At 42.8% G+C, this 18736-nt stretch overlaps 1 protein-coding gene across 2 annotated transcripts; it reads right to left on the bottom strand.

The window, feature by feature from the left end:
• Nucleotides 1-2263: 2263 nt before the first annotated feature.
• On the bottom strand, nt 2264-17566 carry NCAPG (non-SMC condensin I complex subunit G). 2 transcript variants are annotated; one of them, XM_068149263.1, is made up of 21 exons: nt 17263-17566; nt 16510-16716; nt 16056-16284; nt 15205-15350; nt 14313-14397; nt 13478-13670; nt 12978-13118; nt 12592-12732; nt 11534-11657; nt 10351-10440; nt 10033-10212; nt 9693-9803; nt 8478-8597; nt 7540-7776; nt 7078-7259; nt 5768-5942; nt 5237-5398; nt 4860-5031; nt 3922-4014; nt 3406-3481; nt 2264-2602 (listed from the first exon to the last, which is right to left on the bottom strand). In XM_068149263.1, exons 1-21 carry the CDS (start codon nt 17371-17373, stop codon nt 2476-2478), a joined length of 3102 nt encoding a protein of 1033 aa, XP_068005364.1. In that variant the 5' UTR covers nt 17374-17566; the 3' UTR covers nt 2264-2475. The 2 variants fall into 2 exon arrangements, with proteins under 2 accessions (XP_068005364.1, XP_068005365.1); XM_068149264.1 differs by lacking the exon at nt 17263-17566 and adding an exon at nt 16940-17177.
• Between the last annotated feature and the right edge of the window lie 1170 nt (nt 17567-18736).

Genomic DNA, 18736 nt, shown 5'->3' with positions numbered 1-18736 from the left:
TTTCTTTGGTTTTCTGTGTACTTTGGAAATTCAATGTAAACATCACATTCTAAAACTCGACTCAAAGAAGTAGTAAATGGCTGTAGCTGAGGACATTGTAGACATTCCATGCTTTGATCAGCTTTAGCAAGGTTCCTGTACTTCATTCAGCAAAAGTTTATTATTAATAGAGCTATAACTGAAGTGTTAGAATAAAACCATATGATCTGTTTCTCTTTTCTGGAGTCATACATTCAACAGCTGGAGAGGAGGTTCCATCATTCTGCTTGTTAATAACTTACCTGTCCTTTTCTTGCCAAGTCCTTCCAGAAGGACATTTCCTTGGAAGACAATGTATTGTGTAAAACAAAAGGTTTTAGGATTCACTGAAGGTTGTCTTACCTAACAAAGTGAAGGTGTGCTTCCTCTCCACAGAAGTTTGTTGGTTTGCAGGTGCAATCCAGGAACTGAAATTAAAAGGTGGTTGTGAATTCTGGTCTCACAAGATCCCTCAAGGATCCCAAGTCACTGAAGTGTCAGACAGCGCAGAACATCTCTCATCACGCCACGCTGTCTGGAGGGTCTTTACATATCTCAACCATTTAATGCAATTGGGTATTATGGGGCAAGAAAGCCGAAAAGGCTCCAAGCAACCTGTTCCATCTGATCTCAAACCCATCCACTGTTTTTTATCTCCTTATGCTCTTGTCAGTTTGGACTGGGGCCCATTGGTTTTTGTCTTCCCATCACACACCAACCACATCCTGGCCTGTATCAAAACCAGTGTCCAGCAGGACTAGAGAAGTGATTGTGCCCTTCACTCAGCCCTGGTGAGCAACAGCTTGAGTGCTGCAGTCAGTCCTATGTGCCACAGTGTGGAAAAGACATCGAGGTCCTGAAGCATGTCCAGAGAAGAGCAGCAAGGCTGGTGAGGGGTTGCATCATACAAGGAGCAGCTGAGGGAGCTGGGGTTGTTTAGTCTGGAGAAGAAAAGGTTAAAGGGAGAGCTTATTGCTCTCTACAACTATCTGAAAAGGAGGTTGTAGTGAGGCTGGTGCTGGTCTCTTCTCCCAAGTAAAAGACTGACAATCAGTGGGAGAAAACCAAAATACATACTTGAGCCTTTTGAACTATGTTCAAACAGCATTCAAGGACAGATGCTGTCTCTCTGAAGTGGCTGCACATACACAAATTCACACTAGAACAAAAGTGGGGGATTTGAAGAAAAGAATTGTCAAAAGAGGGAGCTCAGCACTTCAAAGTTGTGTTTGAAAAGACGAATGAAAAGCATTACTCACAGTACGTAAGCTGCCAAACAGCAAGGTGTCAGCAGAAAAGCGTGCCCTGGCTTTCGGTGGTTTGACAAGTTTCCACAACAGCTGGAAGGCTGGGAAAGCAACACAGCCCTCTCTGCTTTCGATACACAAGCTTGGCAAGAGCCTAATAGTTCAGACATTATACTTTGGGAATGATCCTTCGCACTAGGGTCCCCACACCATTTCCGAGAGAGATCGTGTACAGTGTTTGCCTGTTTGAAATGCCAGGTCCATAGAAAGCCACTCAGTACCAGCAGTTGAGACGCCCGAGTCCAGCCATGCACACGCCTTTTCCAGCTGCCTTGGAAATTATCTATCCTGTAACACAGGCAGACATGATTGACAGAGCACTTCCAGAGCAGATCTGCTCAGCGACCAGACACTATGTATGTACACTTGAACCGTCTCTCTTTAGAACTCATACTCCCACCAGTGTCATTAGAAGAGGGTTTGTGAACTTCAGAACTCCAAAGAAGTGACAGTTGTACCCCACTTGGTTGTAAAGCATTTCTTTCTTGCCCCTTTGGCACTCAGGTATTGCTTTCCTTATTGGATCTTACTTTGTACCACAAATACTTTTGTGGTTTTCTGAAAGCACATTACTGATTTTATACACTCTAAGGTCAAGAGCCAGAGCTGACTTCCTGGCCCAGGTCTGGAAAAATCAGTAATTCATCCTTTTGAGACTACAGCTGCAGGATTTTATGTTACCGTGAAGAATAAAACCTGGCCAGCAGATGCAGAGGCTAGTAAGTGAAGAACATAGGTGCAGGGAAGGGAGGTACATTCAAACCTGCTGCCATCACAAGCAACCACTTTAGGCCAAAGGTTCTGTCTGAAAGCTAAATTATCAAAACTATTTAGTACCTAGCACCACCAGCCATCTTCTTTGCAGGTAAAAAGCATTCTTATGAACTACCTACCCACATTCCCCCCCCAAAAAAAAGTAATCCAAGTTTTGATCAGGTTTTAATTTCTTTATTGCATGCATGAAGGAATTCATACTGAGGAAGTCATTAGAGGCCTCTCATCTTAAAGGATTACAAAGTGCCCAGAAAAAGCTAGTATAAGAAATGACCAGAAGAGAAAAAGAGTTAAATATGGCTAAGAACAAAACAAATCTTGCATCTTTCAAGTCCCACATTAGCTAACAGCATTATAGCAAAGGACACTTTTGTCTTCATTCATCTGCTTCCCTGTTCAGAAGTTTGGAGAGATTCAGCCTTGTCTTCTCCAGTGCTATTGTTTTTGCTCGCCGTGAAGGCCTGGAACTTGCTGCTGGGACCGACGCTGGCATTTCATCAGCACTGCAATGGGAAACGTTTGCAAGTCAGGCCAAGAGGACTAAGCAAACCCACTTTTGATATTTACAAACTTGCAATGTGGGCTTTGAGAGCAGAAGTACTCCTTACTAAGTATAAACCTTTTTTTTTTGAGAGTACATTAGCATTTTTCAAGCGACAGAGCAGTGTCAGTAAGGATAACCAAGTGCTGCAGTAGCAAAATAAGCAGAACTCCAGAAGGATGAGGGGGCATGGAAGTAAACACACAGCAAAGGCAAACAGCCACCCTGCAGCCTGTGGGTGACCTGCTTGAGAAAGTGATCAGAGCTGAAAATATCACACTGGTTTCATGTTCATATCCCACAAGCCCACCAGGAAAGGAATGCTTGGTGTATATTCACTTCATTTCTAGAAGCTTAAACTACAAGTTGAAAAATAACAAAAATGAGGGGGAAAGAATTTTAATTTAAAAAAAATGAAAAGATTCCTTTACAGAAGAGTTACTTAAAAAGGTGGAAGAGTGACTGGAAGAGGAATAACAATGTAAGCCAAAAATCTTAGGTTTTGTTGGCTAGAACATGTCAGTTCTGCACACAGAAGCTATGTGAAAAAACAGAACAAAGAGGAACGACAGGCTCTTAGGCAGCGGGAAGGAAAACTGGAAGCGAGTTGTGACAGCTTCACAAGTACCAGCTCAATCTTCCTTCTTCTATCTGCCCTTTAGGGATCGAGGATAAAGATGCAGGTTTGGGGAAAGAAAACCATTTGCATTAGATTCCCTTGCTAGAACAGGTCTGCAGGGTTCAGTGGTGGAGAGAGGGGCTTACCTATCCCCACTGCATTTTGCAGAGGTGCCAGTTTTCCTTCTGCTCACAGACTTGGCTTCTGCTCCTCTCCGTGGTCCTAAGCACAAGCAAAAGTCTTTCGTATCATGACATCTTTCCTTAAACTAGTTCTGTATCTTTCTTCAGGGCTTGATATTGCATTGAAACAAAAATGCAGCAACCACACACAGAATGTGATGGCAAAACAAACCCCAACAACCAAAAGCCCATGATGTCCCAGCTCTCCCAGGAACATTTGAGGTTACTGGAAATGACTGCAGCCAAATTATCTTGAAATCCTGTAGCAGGCTTTTGCTTTTTAAACCTGTGCTTGGAGCAGCCAGCAGCACAAAACCTGCCACAGAACAGACTATTTGTATCTCTTAACAAATAAAATCTGTAAAACCACAATTGAGTTTGAAGACTGAGTGGGTTTTGTACCCATAAGCTCACAAGAAGAGTTAGTATGAAGTTATTAGAAACAACTGGTATTGTAGCCAGAAAAAAACTAGTGAATACCTTTGCCAGTTTTATTTCTGGTGGATTTTGATGCTGCAGTTGCTTTGCTCTTAGCTTCGTTAACTGGAGTATGAGGAGCATTGTCACTGTTCTCTGTTAAAGAAAATAGCACATGCAAAACTCTCAGATCATCCACTGCTTCAGTACCAGCATTTGAAATTTTGGCTGCTATGTCAGGAAGCCACACAATTTTAACATCACTTTTTCCTTAAACTAGAAATTAGATAAGGCCAAATGAAAGCTGAAAATGTCACTCAGCTATAAGCCTGCCTCAACACAGGCTGATCACATCTAAGCTCTCTCTGCCAATTGTTTAGCCCCTTCCATTGTGCTGCAAGTCAAGCGAGTGGGGCTGCACTCCAGTTTGGTTTAAAGCCTTAAAATAATACACTGGAAAATATGAACAAATAATTCCAAGAAATGTTAAAAGAAAACATGAACTGCTCAAAACAGTTGCAGATCAATATCTTTGCTTTACTGCTGTAAGTGAACCTACAAATGTTTCTTTCTGTGCCACCCATGCAAGGCACATGCAGCTGCGTGAGCTGTGCAGATGGTGGAAAGTCTTCCAGCTACTTCTATTTCAAGCTCTTAAATAGCAATAAACACGAATCTGGCTCCAAACTATGAGCTCACAACAAGGAGAGACTGGTGTCAACACTGCAGAGATCAGCTATATACTGCTAGAATACAGTCTGCATGAGCACAGGCATGGCAAAGTACTTGTTTCCTGCTCCAAGTTATGGAGTCGCAGTCTAAAGATAAGTTGGCACTAGTGTTAGCAGACACGAGCGTGCCAAACAGCTGAGAAAGTCCATTTAAATCCTGTCTTTGTTAACAGAGTTTTAAGCTCTGCTTTGCAGCTTGAAGATAGAGCACAAGTTATACTAGAATCATATGGAGACTCAGAAGATAGACCTAGACCTCTGCTGAATTACCTCCTTCGTTCTGAAGAGTGTGTTCAGATAACGTGATGTTAGTTTCCTGTGTTCTTCCAGAGGGGCCTGTCTCCTCAGTCCTTTCAGAGTGCTCTTTGCCCACATTAGGACCTTTGGTCAAGCTCATTTTCATCTTCTCAATAGCTCTTTGACAGAGTTTATCTTTCACTTTCTGGAGAAGAGATGTTTCATGTTAAATGCTACTCAATTCTACAATTTTTTCTTTAACAGATTAAATCTAAGCCCTAATAGTGTCAGTTAAATGTACTACACACAGGATACAATGTGTGATGTGAAGGCAAATCAAGCTGAAAGGAGAAGCCCTCTGCAGCTCCAGGAGCTGAAACCCCAAAAGAACCAGGTTGTTTATGTAGTACCTCTAGTATCTCATTGAGCAGCACCAGCAGGCTGTCTGTGGAAGAGCTGCTGAGCTCCAGGGAATTCAGAGCTTTCGCGTAAATGCGAACGTCTGGCGCAGTTGGGTCCGTCAAGATTGCATTGCAGATTTTCATTGCTAAACTGTCATGCACTGTCAACTCCTGCAAAGACAGCAGACATCAGAGAGTCCACAGGAAACTGGTTGAGAAAGGGCAGCGACGACATCACTGATTTGAGCAGCTAGTGACTAACTGTGCGTGTTCCTAACATGCAGAATTTTGTGTGCATACACAAACTGATCTATAAAAAGCCCAGAGCAGACCACTGGCCATGGTGCAAGTTCCTACCAGCATTTTCAATTGTGAGGGAGGGGAAATTGCAGAGACAGGGAGGTCAGGATAAAACATTTCACTTAGTCCAGCTTCTGAGACTAGGAATGGATCTCAGAGGGGCCCAGAGTGCCAGCACTACATGAAGAGGAACGGTCCTTAATCTCCAGACATAATTTTCCCCAGTTTCACACACTGTACCTGATAGTCCTGTGACTTTTCAGACTGAGGTTTCAGTCCACTTGGTCTGGTCAGGTCCACTAGCAGTTCAGAAACATTACTGATATCTATTTCAGCCAAAGGTGAAGTTGCAGGAGCATTTAACAGTGTTTGCAGAGTTGGGAGATAAGCTTCTTCAAAGCGTTCCTGGTTAGACCTGTTTCAATTGAGTCACACATTGGTAGCACAAGGAGACAAAATTAGACCTTAATTCAGTTTTCTCTTCAGTGATGGAAGCTCACAGACCTATCACACTGTATCAGTCTCAGCCGAGTGGGAGCAGCCAGCCCCGGCAGAGACAGCCAGCGAGATCAAGATATGAAACTGCTTCACAGAGCCAACTTTTAAGTATTAGCACATGACACTGCAAGCAATTTTTAAGTACCTATTTGAATGTTCATCCTTAATACTGAAAACTTAATTGATCTGTACAGCAATATCCAGGAAATTCATTTCTCTAAGTCTTTTAGTTAGATTTGTCTGTCTTCTGCTCATTCCTCCTTCCTGGTAGCATTTTCCTTCAGGGATACTCTTCATTGTGTGAGAAAGGAAGGAAGCTTGGCAAAACATGCAGTGATTAGCAAGATTGTTGCAAGGAACACTTGTGTTTCCTTTTCTCAGACAATCATTCATAATATGCCTAAATTAAATCTTAACCATATTTAAAAAGCAGATAAAAAGTCAGCTGCTTCAGACTGGCTAAAACCAGTAGCAGCAACTGAAAAGTTGAAGATTTTTTCGAGTCTATCCCCTTACCTAAGCTCTTGACCTCCTTTGTGCACTATGAAAACAAACAGGAGATTTTTGACCTTGCTGTGAATTTAGACTGGAGTACTCTTTGGTTAAAAAAACAGAACCAAAGCAAAGCCCCAACCAGCTAGCCTGCTGCTTTGATATCTGCTGGGCACCCATTATTTTCCTTTGAAGCATTCCTGCTAGCTACTTTGTAGCCACTTCAAAGTCTACCTGTAGTACTCAACAGCATAAGTAAGTGAAGCACAGATATTTCAACTAATCTTTTCTTCAGTATTTTGAGGAGCAGCTTCACTTACAGGCATAGGAAAGGCGGGAGGGGGAAATGAGGAAGGCCATAGGGATAAAAGGGAATGTATGAAAAGTCCTCAGAATAGTCATAGGTTGAGATATGTTTGTTCAAAAGCAATAGACAGGAGGTTGAACTGGACATTTAGGTCTGATGTGCATTGCCAGTTCTACTTGTGCAAGATCAAAAGAGGTTCCTAAAGCTGCTACACCAGTGTCTATTTTCACATGGTAGTTTTCAACAGCCATACCTAGTTGCATAAGCGAACAAAGGGAAGAACACTCCTAGGCAGTTTCTGAGCCGAGCATCCTCTTCAGTCATAGGACTGTACCACAACAAAACCAGACGAGAAAGCAGCTTGGCACTAACCAGCCTCCCAGAGAACATCAGTTTGGCTATGCCTTCTGCAGCTACTGTCCTGAGTTCTGAAAACTGAAGCAAAAAATTGGTCAGTCACAACACAAAGAGGAGTTTTGGCTAACACTGTTTAACAGTAGCCTCCATGCTATTTTGCCAATCAACTCTACATTGACTTAGTTGCACCTGCACAGAATTCAAAGCTCAAGATGCTGTGGTGATTTTCTAGGACAGCTATTATAACAGTAGACCATTCATTTCGATTGCACATCAGGGAACATTCACATGCAGCCTAATAGGATGCCTTCTGCACAAATAATTTTAAAACTATGGCAAATGCTATAATATTTCTTACTTCACTGTCTAAGAAAGTAGAAAGAAGCTGCAGGAGGCTGTTTACTGTAGCAGTGTTTTCTTCTTCCTCTTTTGTTTCACTTTCTTCCTTAGAATTTTCAGTTCCAAGAAGTATATCTTCACTTTCAGAGTCACTGTCTCTTCTGGCTTTAAATGGCTCAATCCCAAACAGTAGTAGTTGATCAAAGATTGCCTTTAAAGCACTGAGCTTTACCTGCATGTTATCTACCTGTAAAACCTAGGTTTAATAAGAAAAATACATGCATCACATTACAGTAGACCACAAATGTTGACATTAAGGGAAGATTTTTTTGCTTTAATAAGATTGTTACATTTGGGAAACTTTTCATACTACCTGGGACAAATTTCAGACTTTAGGGGGATGGGATACAAGTTTAAAACCTGAACTTGTAACACAGTCTGACTTTCTCAAGTCATCGATGCAATTGTCATTACATAAAATCAATTACATTTCACTCATGGAGCGAGCATGCAGATGAGCTGTAACATTGTTGTTTAGCTTCTAGAGACACTGGACAAACAGGAAGTCTACTTGTCTATAGTAGCTCCACACTGTTAGACACTACAGAAAAAATACACGAGATAAACCCTGCTCTGACATTTGTGCAGCTGAATTAAAACAAATAGTATGTAAAGAGACAAGAGGGAGCAAGCTAGTAACATCAGAGTTGCATATGAGACCTGCTGCCCAGGTACCACATATGCCTGGATAGTATTAGACACCAGAAAAATACACCTGAAACCACACTCCCCATATTCAGCTCTTTCAGAAATCTGGAACCACTGGCTCTCAAAGAACTACATGTGACTCTCAATATTCTACATGCAGTTACCAAGAACAGCTTCTTCTAAATACATGAGCAGTTTGACTCTCTCAGTCACAGAGACCATGGGTCCATTTCCCATCTGACATCTCACCTGTAACAGCAGCCCGAGCTGCTTCCGGGCAAATTCTTTGTTCTGAAGGGCACAGCAACCCAGGCACAGAACTGCCATGTTTCTCACAGCTGGATGGACACTGGTTATGGCAGGAAGTATCTGGAAGCAGCAATAGTAGACTTTGAAATTGAAATTCATCAATTTAAAAGAAAAAACTGACTACTAAAAGCAGTGCTTATCCTGACAGGAAAAATAACACACTTGGATACAGGATTGGAGAGTGGTAACTACTCTATTGTGCTTATCCAGATAGAAAGAGAAGCAGACTGAGTATGCTGTTTGAAATCAGCAGTACAGTAACAGCAGACAAGAAAAAAGCATCTCTCTTGCTTGGTGCTTCCTTTCAAGAAATATCTGGTTTCAAACAAAACTCAGATGATCACTTGTGCAATTTTAAGAAGTGCCACACTACAAAAGCCTGCACATTCCTTGGTGAAAGATTCTGTCTTTCTTGTGGACAAACAAAACCCCAGCCAAGGTGCAAGAGGCAGATGCCCCTTTCATAGGTTTGGAACAGTTTTGACAAGATGGTGGGAAGAAGCCACAGAAAAGAAGAGCCAGACTGCCCACAGGATGACTGCTACAATGGCACCTTCTTGTAGTTTTGCATTTACTGAAGAGTTCAAGTTTAAACAACAAGTAAAATACCCCAGATCATGTAACATGTGAAAATCCAGCAGGAACAATGCAAAAGCAGGATCTGGGAGTAAACCACAAATGTGAAAACTAAAGAAAAACCTCATGAAAAAGAAGAGACTTCTGGGGAACACATCAACACCAACTAGGGTTTCTGAGAATACTTGTGTGCCTCTGGAATAAATCAGGTGTGGTTCCTGCTTTGGCTGATAGAAAATCCAAGTCATTCAAGTACCATCAAGGGCAGTAAGCAGATACCTAAGCAGCACACTTGGCACAGGATAACTCAGCAATGTCCAACACTGTCATACATCAGTCAGATATTGACTCTATTCCTGCTTTAGATTAATATCTCTCTGGCACAAGAACTCAGAGCAGCCTATCTTGACTGCACCCCCAAGATACTATGTTCTGAGAAGGCTTAAAAGAACCATACTCAGCACTACAGACAGAATGAAGTGATTGTGAAATCATCACAAGCAGTCCTGCCAGCACCTATAGGCCAGCTATGATGTATCCATTTTTATCATAATATGAACAGTATTTAGTCCTACATACCAGAGAGTCAACCATTTCTTTAATGGTTGGATCAATTCCTTTGGAAAGAGACATGATCTTCAGAAGCTCGTAACACATTGTCAGACACTTCAACAGTGTTTCAGGATCATTCTTGGAGTGGGCCAGGGGAAAGAAAAGGAAACAACAAAACACGTTAATACATTTTTTGGCAGAGAAGGGCATTGGCTTCTAAATGTGCAGAAGGAGAACACTAATACCATAGATGTTCATTTTCAGTTTTAAACATTTAGATGCTACAAGGCCAAACTGCACTTTCTTCAAAACTGTGAACAAGCATCACAAGGGAACCAGCAGGGGGAATACAGGAAGGGGAAGAGACCTTCTCCACACGGATTTCTTTGATTTCAGGTTGTTCTGCTTCTTTTATCAGATCATTTTTCCTGTGTTCCAGCTCAGTTATTTCCTCTTTCAGGACTGATGCCTTACTGAAATCCTGCAGAGTAATGCATTCTTCCAAAGCTGCTTTTGCTTCAAAAAGTTTCACTTTGATTTCAGCCAACTGCAACACAAAATGAAAAGAAAAGCAATACAGTACCTTAACCTTCACTGCTGAAGCTAGCCAGTAGCACACTGCTATATCAAACCCTTACCAGACAGCTATGCTTTAAGAGTATTTTTTCTTGGTAAAGATGCTTACCTTAATCTCCTGCTTTCTGGCTGCAGTGGCATCGACAGGCTGCTCCACTGTCAGAACTGGCTCACGAACTTCTGAGATAATTTCTGCAGTCTGTTGTGACAGACAGCATGCCAGTGCCATTAATTTCAGCTCAGATGTCAGATCCTAAGCATTTAACTCTTACAATTCAAAATACCATCTTTCTGACAAAAGTACTGAACACCTCTGCAGTTTCCCTTAACGACTAATTGACTGCACACAGATCCTGACTTGGACAACACGTGGCCTAACCGTGGAAGCCTGGTGTTCCCTACCATTTAGCTGGGTGAGCAGGAAAACAGCAGGCTGTGTACCCAGGAGTAAGTCACACAGTTTCTATGCCAACAGTGCACAAGGCCCCACCTCCTTTAGATCTGGACACACACTTTCAAAAGTTACTGATAAAAAGAGTAAGGTTTAACATCCCTTTTGACTTCAAAACACAAGAATTCTATCCTTTAAAGTTCTATAGGCCACCATAGGTAGTATCAGAAGCCATGTAAGCAATTGAATTCAAGCTTAATTTAATGCCCAGAACTAGAAGCAGAACTAGGCAGAGAGGTTTTTCAGTTGGTTAGGGGTTTTCTTTAAAGTCAGACCCACTGTGTTAATAAAAACTGAGATGAAACATGAGGAAAACTAAAGCCTAAGTTATATAGGATGTTCTTAGTTTGATTAGGCCTGCATCAGACCATCCCTGTTTAACTTCCCCCCAAGCTGTACCAAATCAAGGGAATGTACTCAATCAGTGCATTTACTGGACTAGAAATGCACACATTTACCATGACTGTTGTACTACAAGACCGAGATCACCATAGTTCCTCCATCACAATCACGTAACAAACCTTTATCTTGGGCATTACCCACTGGACTGCGGTTTTACAGGAGTGCTCTCTGTCCTTACAGCCAGCATTCATTTAACAGATTTGAACAAGACTAAGGGTCTGGTTTTAGGAGTTGAATTTCAAGATTGATGCTTAAATAAAAAAATCCCCAGACAAACAGACAAAGAGGTGGGGATGTGGGGGGAGGACAAGGCAGGGACATAAATACTCTTCCTAAGTAATTACATTTTAACTCCTGATATTTCTGATACAAGGCTTCATAAAAGATGTTTGACATATGAAGGTTGAACTTAAAAAAAAGAGCTTATAGAATCACTTACAATTTGAATCCTTCTGTCATCACCTGTAATGATCCTGAGTAATCTTTCTACAAGCAGAGATATCAGGGCTGTTGAAGTTGCAGATAGAATGAGAGCCTTTTGTAAAGTATCCACCAGATGCTGTCTGTATTCCAGAGAAGAAATAAAAGTTAAGAAACAATCTGTTTGCTTACTCAGGAAAATGGAAAACATCAGAGGTAATATTTTACCCAATTTGAGTGAGTGTGATGAAGAGTTCCCAATATATTACAAAGGGAATTATAGCTACATGAACTGCTGAACAGATCGGTTTTTAACTTAGCAATGGTTGTCTTTTTCTGATTTTGCCTGATTTCTCTTGGTTAGAAAATGCTGGACTTTTTAATCAGGGGTCACTGCTGTCCAATGAAGGTTCCTACCAGCAGAAAACAGTCAGAGTATCAATACTACAGAATGCCTTCCCAGAAATTGCCTGGATGGAAAGTAAAAAAACCCTTTTGAGTTAAACTATCCTCCCAGTCTGGCAGACACAATGCATTCCACAGAGACTGCAATTATTGCTGGGTTGGTACCATGATAACTGCAGTTATCATGCCTGTGATGGCATGCACTTCCAAATTTACTCTTATGACATCAAACCAAAAGGTTGCTCAAATGATAGGAATGACTCATTTAACACAGGCCAATTCAGCTTTTAGGCCTTAGCAGACTGGGCTTGAAAACATAAGCACACAGAGTACTTAGGACAAGTGCTGAAAAGTAATCCATCCACCTCCATTTCATTTTTCATACTATGTTCCAAAGGAACAGCCTTGGAACTTCCTAATCTCAATAATACATTATGAAAACAGCTGATTTTTGTTCTCCACAAAGAATGTTGTATCTGCAACAATCTCCCTTTTCCATAAAAGCAAGCAGACAGTAGTAGGCACACACTTCCATTAGAGACACTCTGCCTTTTCCAGCCAGCTTTATTATGTATTTTGTCTTTGACCAGGTTTATTCTCCCAGCACTCTCTGTCTGTACCCGGGCATCACTGCTATAAGCTTAATAACACAGCTTTTACACTGAAGTTTACCTTCCTCCCTCTTCTGTGGTATCCATGCAATCTATGATAAGAATCAGTTGCTGGCCAATAAATTCTTTTGTCATCAGGTCTTCAAAACAATTGAAGTCTTCTTTTTGTTCTTCAGTAAGAACTGGCATGTTTTGAAGGTAACTGAATCCAAATAGAACAGATAAACTCACAAACAAAACCATAACCCAAACAAGAACAAACAACAAAACCATCCACCAAACAAAAGCAAAATCCCCCCAAGAAAAACAATAAAATCCACAATATTGTTCAAGCACAACTTTGGCTTTGGAGGAAATCTGAAGAGTTGAATAGAAGAAATATTCTGTGCTTAAAAAGAAAGTAGAATAACCAGTATCAGTGATGTTTATTTTTCAAATGCAATGTACCTTAATAAGTAATCTGCATATATAGGTGGTTCTGGCAACACCTCTTCCAGTAAGTCTTCACCCTTTGATTTTAGATACTGACAAAGACATTTCCAATGGAACACATTCTCAACTGTTAAATCTTCCAATGGAATTAACTTCCTAAACACAAATAAATAAAATACCAATTGTTCAGTAAAGCAGAGTCAAAGGCAACAAATGCACAGATAGGTGGAATTCCCTACAATGAACATAAAAGCCTACTAATGTATATCCTAGAGAAGTACTTGAAGACTGACAAAACTGACTTCATAAGTGAGGACAGGGCACTTCCTGAGCCTCTCACATTGCATTTCTCAGTGTTTTAAACCAAGGCTGTTTGTATCAGTTGGCAGAAAAACTCTTCCCAGTCATTCAGACCTCCTAGAGCAGGTAATAATTACTCTGTTCCCTGTTTATATATAATCTTCAATATTTATACAAAATATTCATCTTTTGGAAATGAAAGTTTATTTGTATACCTGTTGTCAAGATTTTTGCAGTTCTGAACAAGTTCATGAAGTGGAGATAATGAGAACACAGCATTTAGCAGTGGGGTGCCCACTTCTGGGCAGTTTTCCACATCCAGTCGATGAAGCAATTCCAAAACATCCCCTTCAGTAAATCGTAACCAGGCTTGAAGCAGTTTCTTTTTCACTACCTCCTGAACAGCACCTAATAACACAGGAATTTAAACATTTTAAAAGTCAAAACCTACCAAATTTTAAATGTACTTTCACAAGTAATTGTTCTTTAGAAGGATTTTTGGAAAGAAATTACTGGAGTTGACCTTGACATTACCTTAAGAAAAGAAAAACCCAACAGTTATATATCTCTAAAGACAGCAGCTCGATCAAAACCAAACCCAAAAACATCCACAGTCCAGGAATGCTTAGAGGAAGGCAATATTCTAGGGAAGCATTGTAACATACTTGCTCTCTTTCAGACATTTAGCAACTGGCCATTTCAATTCTTTACTACACTAGCTACAAAACTATCTAAATTATGTTTAGATACACAAAAATAATTAAGTTTTCTACTTCTGTGTTTAATTACAATTACAGGTTAATTGCCAGTTTAATAGCATTTGGTGCTATTTCAGAGCTCACTGGTTTTCAAGTTTTTTGAAACAGTCCAATCCTTTTCTGCTTTGTCCACTCCAAGGGGACTGGAAATGTAAAGAGGCAAGCAGAGTTTCTCAGTGCCTTAGTCCTTTTGAGCTCCTTATTCTGCCATTACAGCTTTCCCCATAGGTCACCCTCAAAACATTAGAAAGTATTCTCTCTTAAACATTTGTATCAAGGTATGATCTCTTACCAGATCTGTCATGAAGTCCTTGTTGCAACAACTTTACTCTCTGTGCTATTGACAGAGCTCTCATGTGAACTTTTTCTGCCAAAACCTAAAAGAACCACATAACACCACACACTTAAAAACCACATCTCCATAAACGGTAACAATTTGATTTCATCGTCTGTGGTTTTCAACTCTTAGTGTTATCCATCTGTAAAGGCAATAAAAGCTTGTAACACCTAGACCATTAGGCATGGCACCAATACATTAACAAGCAGGTTCTTGTGCATGGAAGAAAATGTAAAACACAGTAAGAATGAAGTTGAGACATAGCTCAGAGGCTTGGAAGCTGTGCTAGAATGCAACACCTGGATGTGAAAACCATTGTCTCTCTTAAAGGCTCAAGGAGCAATGCATATCTGCAATAAAATGATAATGTGCTTTTCTTAAACTCCACTGGCACAGATACTCAACTAAAGAAAACCCAAACATTTTGGTTGATGATCTTGCTTAGGGTACCTGCACCAGAAACACTCATGGTAGAATACCATCCTGCCCTTACCTTTACATGTAAACACAAGTAACAGTTCCTGCCTCTCAGTGGTGTTTTTTGTTGTTGTGTTTGGTGTTTTTTTAACTTATTTGTTGCTTTGACCCTAACTTAGAACTCAGGTCTTCAGGATCAGGCAGTAGAAGTTAAAGTTCTGTATACAATCGGTTGCTTCCTATCAAGCAAGTTCTGCAGGCAAGATCAGGGATTTGAACTCGGAAAACTGTATTAAATCACTGCCCCTCAGCATTCTGGTAAGTGACAATCAACTATGGCACTATTCTTAGTATTTAACCTGTGAAATTTAATCAAAGATGTAAAGCCTTTTTCCTAAGGCAGTCTTTGAAATGAAGTGATCCGGTTTACCTCATATGCCAGCTTCCTGACAGCTTCCTTTACGTCCATGGTGCGGCCGATGATTGTGGGCAGCGTTCTTGCTGATGGAGCAATACAGGACAGCACTGCCCGCCTCACTTCCGAGTTGGAATCGTTCTCAAGTAAGGCGGTGTAAACTGAAAGAAAAACAGTCATGCCCATGCATAGCTTGTACAAACTCAGGGAACAATTTATGGTCACAGCCACAAGAGTTTATGGCAATTACAAACTTTACAAACTGAGCTATGATCTCAAAAAAAAATTCAACTGCAAAATTAATATCCACAATCCTGAGTAGGATCTTCAGGTAACACCAAAACCTGTGACTTTAGATCCACCTTTAAAGAACCACTTTGCACTTACTAGATGGAAAACACCAACAAAAAAGCCCTAAACTCATAGGTCAATGTCAGTAAGCAGTTTGCCTCTCATGGGGCCAACAGCCACAATTTGAAGCAAAATTGGATCTTCTATTACTGTTCTCTGTTCCAAGTGTTTGGGTTTTCACAGTTCGATTCATAGCACAAAAGAGAGTCCTTGGAGCATAAGAACAAGCAGGTATCTTATCCCCATCGCCCTTCAGCTCCATTCAGTTCATAGAATAGCCTGAGGCTCCGATGATTTGTCTGTCATTTACGCCCTGCAGTTCTGTCTTTCAAGAGAACATACACAGCTCTTGCATCTACAACTTTCCCTGGCAACGATCTCCACAGTTTAAAGACTATGATAAGAACCCCCTTTAAGATTTGTTTATTCAGTGCTTAAACAAAAAATGCTAAAAGCATTTTAAAGTAATGTGAATCAACATGTGTTCTTAAGAAAAGAAAAGCACTGCTACTTACTGTTAACAACAGGACAGCTTGCATCCTTAGGATCCTGAAGTCTTGACAGGGCCAGGACAGCTTGGATTCTCACATTTGAAAATTTATCTTTAAGTCTAATCATCATAGCTTCGTTAATTTTATCAAATAAGTCATCATCAATCTGGGCATTCTCTGGCATGCTTCCCAAAATCTTGTTGACGAGCTGACATGTTCTAAACCGAACGGCGTGGCTGTTAGCTTTGTGAGACTTTGGGAAGGGGGGTGGAAAAAAAAAGTATTCTTACAATCACATCTCTCTCATTTTCTCACAAGGTGATTAACATGCACATGGAAATAATTAATATTCTATACAGTACATGAAGTAAACACTTTGTAAAGTTCTGGTCTGTGGGTATCATCTCAAGCGCCAGCAAGTTTTCTCAACTGCGTCAAGTTTGCATTTATGTTAGAGAGCTAGTAAGTATTACTGTACCTGAAGCAGAAAGTTAAACACGTAGTTCAGAAGTGAATTATCTTCTGCCTCCTCACCAGCATCCTCTTTCTCCATTGGATAAAATGAAGTAACAAATTTAACCACAAAATCGATCACTTGCTCCACTGCTGGCTCCCGCCTGTAGATTATCATAGCGTACTTAAGGAAATCAATGAATTGTTCATGAAAACCTTCCTTGTCTTCCAACTAAAAAAGAACAAACCACAACAGAGCCACTCGTCTCATCTTTCAAAAGCAATACCGATGGGAATAAATGGCATAGCTGACAGCTTCCATTTAAATTTAGAAGAGCTACAGGCAGCAGTGCGGGCACACCCGCCGTCGTGCACTCTGCACGGAGTACTTTGCTGTAACTCCGTCACAGGCACGCATCTTCACCGCCTGGCTCTATCCCGGACTTCCGATGTACCTGCTACGGGGTTTCAGCAGGGCGATCGACACCCTCATGCATTGTTATCCTGTGTCACGCCTGCTTCTCGGCTATCGAACACGCTCCGGCAGCATCATTGCAGTAGTAATGATGTGCAGGACCGTTCAGCGTACGGGTTGTGGCTGGGTTTAGTTGTGTCTTTCTCCAGGCTGCAAGGCTCTGCTGGGGCATGCTGGCCGCGATGCCTGTCTGGGGAGCCGCGGCTGAAGCGGCTGCTGCCCCCCCGCAGGCAGCGGCGAGGGCCCCGCAGCTCGGCCGGGCCCCGCCCCTGCCAGCGCCGCCACGCCCCCGGGAGCGCCTACCTGAGCGTAGGTGCCCTTCAAACCCGCAACAAGCTTCGCGTGGTTCTGGTGAGGCTTCTGCGCCTGCTGGAAGGCTTCTTTGATTTGCAGGCACTTGTGTTTTGATTCCATGGCTGCAAAGAAACGAGACGGTCACGTAACACTCCCCTGCTGCGGAGTGCCTCACAGCGAAGGCGGGAAGCTGCGGCTGCCCCCCGCAGCACGCTACGGCAGCGAGGCCGCTCCTCGGGGCGGAATCGCCCCGCGGCTCCCGGCCCACAGCCGCAGGGCCACTACCCAAGCCCGTCCCTCCGCCAGCAACCGTCGCGGCTTCAAACTCGGCGCCAGAACTCGCCGAGGTCTCGCGAGAAAGGCCGCGGGGTGCGTGCTCGTCTCCGCGCGCCGGAGGAGGGGCGGGACACAGGCGTCAGCCGGGCAGTGCGCGGGGCCGGGGGGTGCGGAGCCATCTTGGGCTGAGGCGGGAAAGGGAAGCGGCTGCCGCTGTGGGGCTGCGGCCGGCTTGGCTGTGCCTTCGCCTCGTGGCGCCGCTTATGGCATCAGCGGCTCTTGGCATTAGCCCTGCAGGAGCTGAGGAAGAGCGCTGGGCAAGGCGATTTCACAATTGTGTGGTAGCGTAAAGGAGCTCAATGAGCCTGACAGACTCTAGCGCTGCCCTCAGCCACTCTCCCAAAGTCCTTGCTGGACGTGATCCTGTGGGGAAATGAGAGCCGACCTGGTTTGCGATGTGTACACGGGAGCCTTGCACCAAAACGCCCAGAGCATGAAGCCAAGGAAGGTGCGCTGTGTCTAAAGGCAGCGAGAGTCCTTTGGAGGAGGACTGGTTACTTAGGGACTGATAACGAATAAGAAACAAGGCAGAGGGGAAGCGTTACGAGCATACAAACGAATGAGAGTGGCAGACCGCGCTCCAGCACGCAGAGCGGGCACTGATAACTCCCTTGGTGCCGGTGTGGATCTGGGCTTTACAAGGAAAGGTGCCTGATCCCCCCGAGCCGTGACACTTACTGGGAGAGGGCGGGTGACAAACACCGGCGGACAGCGCGTCGGGGAGGCAGAGGGAATCCTGACGCGGGGCTCTCCGGAAGGGAGAACCGAAGCAGCTGACACATGCGCTGGGTGAGCGCTAGGGGTCAGTCTTGCTGCAGAGCTGAGTCGGCCCGGGGGGTCTCGGGCAAGCAGCTGTTCATCAACGGAATAATGGAGCGGTTCTCACTTCTCAGTCGTGTCGAGGTTGTGGGGGGGACGAGCGGTGTGTGGAGCAGGTCGGGCAGCAGCTGGAGAAAAAGATCTATTTTTATGCATAATTTAAAAAGTCATTTGCACAGGTGGCAGAGGGTGGGGTTTTCCTGGCGTGCTACATGCACACACCTTTGTCTGTGTTTAAAACAGATTCCTGGGTTGTAAAGGTGAGGCGTTTGTATTCTGTAATAGTTTATAAAGTGTGTGGATCTGACCTAATCTTCTGTCCTAGAAA

This window comes from Melanerpes formicivorus, unplaced genomic scaffold, assembly GCF_026170545.1.
Source record: "Melanerpes formicivorus ecotype bairdi unplaced genomic scaffold, bMelFor1.0.p_v2 SCAF_18, whole genome shotgun sequence".
Classification (NCBI taxonomy): Eukaryota; Metazoa; Chordata; class Aves; order Piciformes; family Picidae; genus Melanerpes; species Melanerpes formicivorus.
Note: the sequence above shows the minus strand (reverse complement) of the source record. Positions and strands in the feature narration are given on the sequence as shown.

Bases quoted from the DNA above. Each gene is read 5' to 3' on its own strand.
- NCAPG (XM_068149263.1), bottom strand. From the start codon at position 17,373: ATGGAATCAAAACACAAGTGCCTGCAAATCAAAGAAGCCTTCCAGCAG. The intron at 8,598-9,692 runs GTATGTAGGACT...TGCTGCTTCCAG, and splicing joins AAGAAATGGTTGACTCTCTG to ATACTTCCTGCCATAACCAG. The intron at 7,777-8,477 runs GTGAGATGTCAG...TATTAAACCTAG, and splicing joins AGCTCGGGCTGCTGTTACAG to GTTTTACAGGTAGATAACAT.